This window comes from Azolla caroliniana, unplaced genomic scaffold, assembly GCF_043228905.1.
Source record: "Azolla caroliniana isolate FFs.n. ecotype wild unplaced genomic scaffold, voAzoCaro1.0.p SCAF_1, whole genome shotgun sequence".
Taxonomy (NCBI): Eukaryota; Viridiplantae; Streptophyta; class Polypodiopsida; order Salviniales; family Salviniaceae; genus Azolla; species Azolla caroliniana.
The window spans coordinates 35114445-35121647 of record NW_028230436.1 but is presented as its reverse complement, the minus strand read 5'-3'; the positions used below and the strand labels follow the sequence as shown (position 1 = coordinate 35121647).

Here is a 7203-nt window from a genome sequence, read left to right as displayed (position 1 = left end):
GATAAACAAAGGGTCATAGTAGTTGGGGTATCATCCATTGTTGCCCTCGAAGAAGCATCATTGGATGATTGCATCAAAAGGTTGCATTTTTATGAAAGCTTAGAATGCAAGTAAGATAAAAATTTAAATGCAACATTTTCATATTGTGGTTTGCCACATAATGTCTTCATTATTATCATAATCCACTAGTGACTATACTATTGATGAACATATATATATAATATGCTCGACTATAATATTGATGAACATATATATATAATATGCTCGACTATAATATTGATGAACATATATATATAATATGCTCAAGTAGAGATATAAAACCATACATTATCATTAATCATTGTTTATACCCATACCTTAGCACAAGCTCAACTTGTCATTTTCAATCAATTGAACATGCACTATTTAAGGTAAGTATAATATTGAAATATATGTGCACATGATCTCTTACAAGAAGGATGGATGTTTTATAAAATGAAACACTAAATTTTTAAAGTCATCTTTCCAAGTGTAAAGTTTGATTGAAATGATGATTTTGTATTTGTTCTCACACATGTAATGTGCAAGGCAAACAATTGACTTGTAGTCATCCACAAAGTATGTTAGACGAGATATGGTACAAAACATGGTGTTCTCGTCTTCACTTTTCACTCATATAATGTGGAATTGATGATAGGTCCACAATCAATGCCATGGACATATATCAAATGTTGGATCGATGAACAAACTAGGTGATTTCAATTCTTGGGTTGTGGAAATTGAATTTGTAAAATATCATTCTTGATTATTCTCAGTCTTTTGTAAAGCCTCATTTTAACTAGAATAGTGTTATTGAAATATTAGCGTGCATGATCTCAAACTAGCAATACATAGAAACAATTTTGTTAACAAAAACCTAAAAGTGATAACAAGAGTGTTGCAGCTTGAAATGAGGTAGATACTAAATTTGTAAATGTCATGTCTCTTCATGTTTCAATTTTAAACTTCATATGTTCCCTAAGTTGTTCATAATTTGTAGTTCCTCCATCAAAAAACAAAATAATAATAGGCTTCACACTCCACGTCTTGAGCAACTCATTGAAGAAAGGCTTCCTTTCTGTTCATTGTGACAAGCCTTAGCTGTTCCAGCCTAGTTGGCTTCTAGTTATGGACCATTTACAGACAACATTAGGACATAACACACTTCTTTAACTATGATGTTTTAACAAAAATTTAAACCTCTATTCGATGTAAAATACATTATTGGATACTCATTTCCCTTTTCATCTTTTAGAGACGATGGTCATTTTACAATCCTGCCCCCAGCAACCCCCACCACCCCAAGAAAACAAATATACAATTTGATATAACAGTGTCAGGTACCTATCTCTTATATAAGAATTTTTAGAAACAAAATGTAGAACCAATCATCCTTAGCCAAAGGTTGGCTTCAAAGCTAAGTCCAAACTTCAGATTATCTCATCTCATGTTTTGCAACTTTGTCATCTTTCCCAAAACTATGTGGCTACATTTTTCCTTGATTCCCAAAGATCGAGTTGTTCTTGCAGTGAATTGCATATGGATAGAGTGGTGAACACATAACTTTTCCAAAATGTTAAGATAACTCCAAACTTGTTCCGTCACAATCCCGTCTATCTTCAATTTCTGTATCTGAGTCATCGTCACTCGTGCAATGTGATCGATTCGCATTGATGCTCTCGGTGTGGCTTCTATCCTCATTCTCCATATCCACATGTGCCCCATTCTGCCGAACTCTAGTAGCTTCATTAATATATAAACCCTTATAGCTAGAATTTTCATCATCATCATCACCAACACTTTCTTCTCTACCAACAACATCGTCCGAATGTGCATATACTACTAAAGAAGATTGACCATTGTTTCTCATAGTAGGGCCTCTCAGAGAGTTTTGCGAATGAGCTGGAGCTGAGGAACAGTATTGTAGATTGATTTGTTCCGGTGACTCAAGCTGCGAACACATCTCTTGAGATGTTGAAGTAGCTGGAGTTTGATATGCATTTGGTCGTGAAACACTATACAAAGCAGGGGATTGATCTATTGCATTCTGTATTGAATTATGTGTAGAATTGTGTAAAGCATACTCTGGAGGCACCCATATTCCTCCTACCAAGACCACTTGCGGTGTGTGGGCAGATACAGCCGGGGATGGACTAGGCCTCCTTGTATGCAATCTGTATTTCTGTAATTTTCACAAATGGGAGAACAAGGCATAATTTAGCATTCCTGATACTCCGGAGGCGTTCGAACCCATTAGATTTCTATCCGCCCATGAAACATATTGATTTACATGTCCAGTATATCAGAATATTGTTTCCAAAGAGACATTTTTTTTTGTTTTAAAAAGTTTTCAAAAACTATTCAGTATAGTGTTTTTTTTACCTGAAGATGACTCTTCACTTCATCATTTGTAAGCCCCTCCACCTTCATCAATTCCCTGATCTGCTTCGGAGTTGCCACTGTGAAGAACAAAGACCCAATTACATGAAAAACCATTATACAATCTATGCAAACGGAAAGGTGAAGAAAATGTGCACATCATGAATCGGATTGCAGGGATCATATCATCATCATATACTCAGGACATCTAAATGGATGCAATAATCAATGCAAAAATGTGAAAGAACGTATGTACCAAATAGAAGGCATCATATCATCACACCCTAACAGGTATTCTGGTAAATATGCAAGTTAGGGGTGGCGTATTTTGCTGTTTGCCAGAGACATATCTATACATACATCCTGTAGACCGAATGTTTCATAATCGTACCCGAGGGCCACCAATCTGATGCAATGCATTGACAACATGGCAGTGGGGATACCCCTGTACAATTAAATTTTTCACTACAGGGGATAGACAGGTAAGTTTTGAAAACTTGAATATTTCAATGTTTATCCCTACAATCAATGCAGAAAATTCATAGGCAAAGACCTTCGTAAAGACATTACAAATTCATCATCATCAATTGGCATACCTTGAGGGCCTCCAAGTTGATGCAATGCATTCACAAAGCGATGATGCAGCTCTGGCGACCAACATCGCCGAGCTTTTCGAGGGATTGAGGTACCATTTGAGCCATCAGTTCCTTTCATACTTGTCTGCTTAAACTCAATCAACTCCTTAACGTTATTCTCTACTTTTGGCTTGATTTTCATCAGTTTGAGCAATGATGATGAGGGAGGAGGAGGGCTCTCAGAGAGCGACAAATTATTGCAATTGCTATTAGTGGAGCTATTACAATAAACTTTGGCGTCTGATGGTGTGAATGCGAGATCTGATGGATTGAGTGCTCCAGGTCTTGCCCTCGGTTGCACAACAGCTTGCAACTTGTCTCTATTAAAAGGCATAAATGCTCCCCCTGACTTGTTCTTGGAGTGGAAAAATGGCTTTGAGGAAGTGCTAAAGGCTTGTTCTTGCACACATTGTAGCCCATAATTCTTTCTTATTGTTAAATCTGATTTACACATCTGCATGATAAACGAGAAGAATGAACATTGTTTTATAGGGCACATCATCAAAAAGGAAAACTCCTTCCCCTCTAGTTTAACCTGATTCTGAAAATGCCACTAATTCCAATGAAGCCTCTTCAACTGACATATGATTATTAAATCCTAATTAAAACTAGTTACTGAGGAAGATTAGCACAAGGTTAAAATTACAACAATTGAGCAAAAGAGTAACCATAATCGATCAACAATATAAATAGAGCATAAAACAATCTCAAATTTGTAATTTTTTCGTATTTTGGGCATCATAGAGTTGCACAAGAAGAACCATATATTTGCAAATAAACACTGATATACTTACTTCTTTGCTATTGACTTCTCTTTGCATATCAATACAATCTACTTTCATCCAGCTAATGGTTGGCTTGCAAATGTTCTTCTCTTCTGCAGTTTGATCTGTGTAAGAACCATCAGCAGGCTTAATAATCTTCATCTGTGTGCACTCTTCAAGCACGATAGCATCCTTAATCACACTCTGATCATGGTGGTTAGGTTCCTTGGCCTTTGTGATAGGCCCAGCAGGCTTATAGAAACAAAGCCTTTCTTTGTAAGATTGAATAGCTGCAGAAGTAAATAGAAATCAAAGACGTGCAGTGAATCAGACACTCCCATTTCCAATCAAATCATTGAACACACATAGATCGCTATAATTATACCCATTTTAAAAACACGCCTTCCTATTTCTAACCAAATTAAAACATATTCACCGTGAGGAATATAGGCGTGTGTATATATATATACATATACACACACACACATATGTGTGTGTTTACACACATTACTAGATAACCATCATTTAACTGCCAAACTGGAAAAATCTGGAACTCCGATAGCTCGATTTTAAGCACCATTCTCATTTCTAATAAAATATGTGTGTCTGTGTGTTTACCTTTATTTACTTAAGCAAGTAAAATACGCATATACACTACTAGATAACCAACAAGAAAATAAGCATTTAAATCACTTTGATTTTTCAAATTTAAGCATACTAGCTCATTACCATCTTGCAATAGCTGCATACATAAGGGAAGCTCTCGCTTAAAAACTTCGATCTTTCTTCGCTCTTCTTCCAGAGCATTTAAATACTCTTCAATTCTGTGAATTTGTTTGCCTTGATCATCATCGTCAATGTTATGGTGATCATAAGTAAAGTTTGATGATCTGCAGCCAGAATTAGTTGTGGAAGTAGTAGCAGTATAAGCAGCAGATGGCCTCCTGCATTCCAGAACTAAGGTTGTGGGAGATCCCATTGCCCTCGTAATCGTCAGTTCCTTCAGGAGGAGGAAGAAGATATATTAACTTGTTATAATAGGGTCAGCGCTCGCTCTTCTCCTCCCAGATACACAAACTTTCAGCTTGGATCAGAAAAGGTTGGCTGTACATCGGGGTAAGAAGAGCACCAACAGATGAAGGTGAAAGTGACAAAGGATAACGGTGGATGTGAAGAAAAAGATAGTGATGATGAATGTGAAAGGATTACCTAGAAGAAATTAATATTAATAGGAATAAGGAAGAAGAAGAAGAGAATGGTAGAAGTAAAATGGAAGAATACGAACACTTAGATTAATGAATGGTGTAAGTAATGAAGAAGAATAAGAACACTACGATTTCTGGTGGAAGTAATGAGGAGAAAAAAGAAGTCTAAGATTACTAATGAAAGTGAAGAAGAAGGAGAAAACTAAGAATAACGATGGCACTAATGAGAATTTTCATCTGCCCACCATCATTTCCACACTGTCTGATGTTAATTTCTGCTGAATTAATGCCTGCTTCTCACGAAATTAGAATAAACAATGAGAGAAGCTAACTATATATGTCCTGAAGATCAGTCCAAGTCAAGAAGCAGCAGCAGAAAAAGAAGTTAACAAGACGAAGGAAGGAATAAAGTTTGGAATATTTTGTCACAGTGCTGAGAGAGAGAGAGAAAGAGAAAGAGATGGAGTGAAAAAGGAGAGCAAGAATTTTCACAAGAAGCGTATGAAGGAGATAAAGGAGGGGCTAGGGGGGATAGAGAGAGAGAGAGAGAGAGAGAGAGAGAGAGAACAGAATATAGATCCACAGAGAGAGGAACAAGTGTTAAAAGCAGAGAGAGAGAGGGGGAGAGAGAGAGAGAGAGAGAGATGAAAACTCACAGAGAACCAAGCTTTCTTTTCTGTTTTTCAAAGCTCGAATTTAGTCTGCCTGCCTCATCTCAGAATTGAATTGGCCATGTCCGTAATACCGGATCAGAGAATATATGGATGGAGGTAGATATGCATTAACAAATTTTTTCTCCTCTCCGCATTCGTCTGTCTTATCTTCTCTGTCTTGCCTTCGGCGCTTTGTTTTCTGTGCCTAGTTCTTGCTATCTTGTTTTCTCTGCCTTGCTCATTCCGATAATGAGTTTGGCTATGGGGACACCTGACGAAGCTTGGCTTATAATTACTTTGAATGTATTCGTTGCGACAGAGGCCACCTTCCTTCTTTACATATGTAAACCAGTTTTCCTTCTGATACTCTTAGCAATGGAAAATTTTCCCTTCTGACAGCAATTCCTTGTCGCCTATTAGTACACTGTTACAGTTTAAATGATTCAATTAGCAAGATAAGCCCCCCCTTCTTACTGCAACTCCTGGTTTCTTGGCCGCTTCTGCTATGTAAGAAAGAGATTGAAGCTAAATCAGCGATGGAGATTTTCTTCTGATCGAACAGATTGCCCCCGTTCCTTCTGGTTTCGTCTGAAAGAAGAAGCCATGGAAAGTCATTTTTCTTTGAATTATTATAAGATCTCCTGTATTTCTCTTTCTCCTTCTCTTGCTGTTTGCTTTTTAACCACTCCTACTGCAACTCAATCCCAGTTCCATTCCTTTACAGTAAGTATAAGCATCAATGGAGATTTAGATCGTGTTTTCCTTTAGTGGCGGTTGCTTACGCCATCCGCTACAATTTCTGCCACAGTCATAAAAAACACGCTATAGAAACCTCTTTACTTTGATAACGATCTCTACCATCTCTGTTGTAGTCGTTGTTTGTGCTGGTACGTCTTCTACAGATAAAAAGCTATGCAGATCCTCTCCTTCTATTTTAATGTAGTTTTGCCAAATACATCAACTACAGTTAGATGCCATGGAATTCCTCAAATTCTACTGAGCGAATCTCAAACTCGGTTTTAATGCTGTATTTGCTGCTACAGTTAAATCTAGCTATAGACAACTTGATCCGATTCCCCTGACCATATATATTGATACTTTCTATTCTTCTAATGTAGTTTGCTGCTACGACAATCACCTCTGCTACAGTTGAAATCAGCTGCAATGGATATCTTCTTTAGTTCACGTCAATTTTAATGTTGGTGCTATGAAGACCTTCAAATTCTCAACAAATACATTGAAAACCTCCTCCTTTAATGATGTTTCTGCTACATCAACTAAAGTTACAAAACAAAACTATTGGGATCTTCAAATTCTTCTGAAAATTATACATATACGTTCGTCTGCTTTAATGTTACTTCTCTTGTTTCTTCTTCTTCTTCTTCTGGTTGCGAAAGTTCAAACGCTACGGAGATCTTCCAATTCTGACAAATAGTCTCATCACATCCTTTTTCTTTTAATGTCTTCTGAGATTTCTTCCGGCTTTTCCTGCACAGTTATGAAAAAAGCTACTGAGATCTTCAAGTTCTGAACCTTTCTGGTGCATCTG

At 37.1% G+C, this 7203-nt stretch overlaps 1 protein-coding gene across 1 annotated transcript; it reads right to left on the bottom strand.

Annotated features, from left to right (window-relative positions):
* Window positions 1-1199: 1199 nt before the first annotated feature.
* LOC147870099 (transcription factor HHO2-like) lies at window positions 1200-7203 on the bottom strand. Its single transcript, XM_087336959.1, has 6 exons — window positions 5658-7203; window positions 4526-4796; window positions 3827-4086; window positions 2994-3486; window positions 2401-2477; window positions 1200-2200 (listed from the first exon to the last, which is right to left on the bottom strand). Exons 2-6 carry the CDS (start codon window positions 4773-4775, stop codon window positions 1595-1597), a joined length of 1686 nt encoding a protein of 561 aa, XP_087193085.1. The 5' UTR covers window positions 4776-4796; window positions 5658-7203; the 3' UTR covers window positions 1200-1594.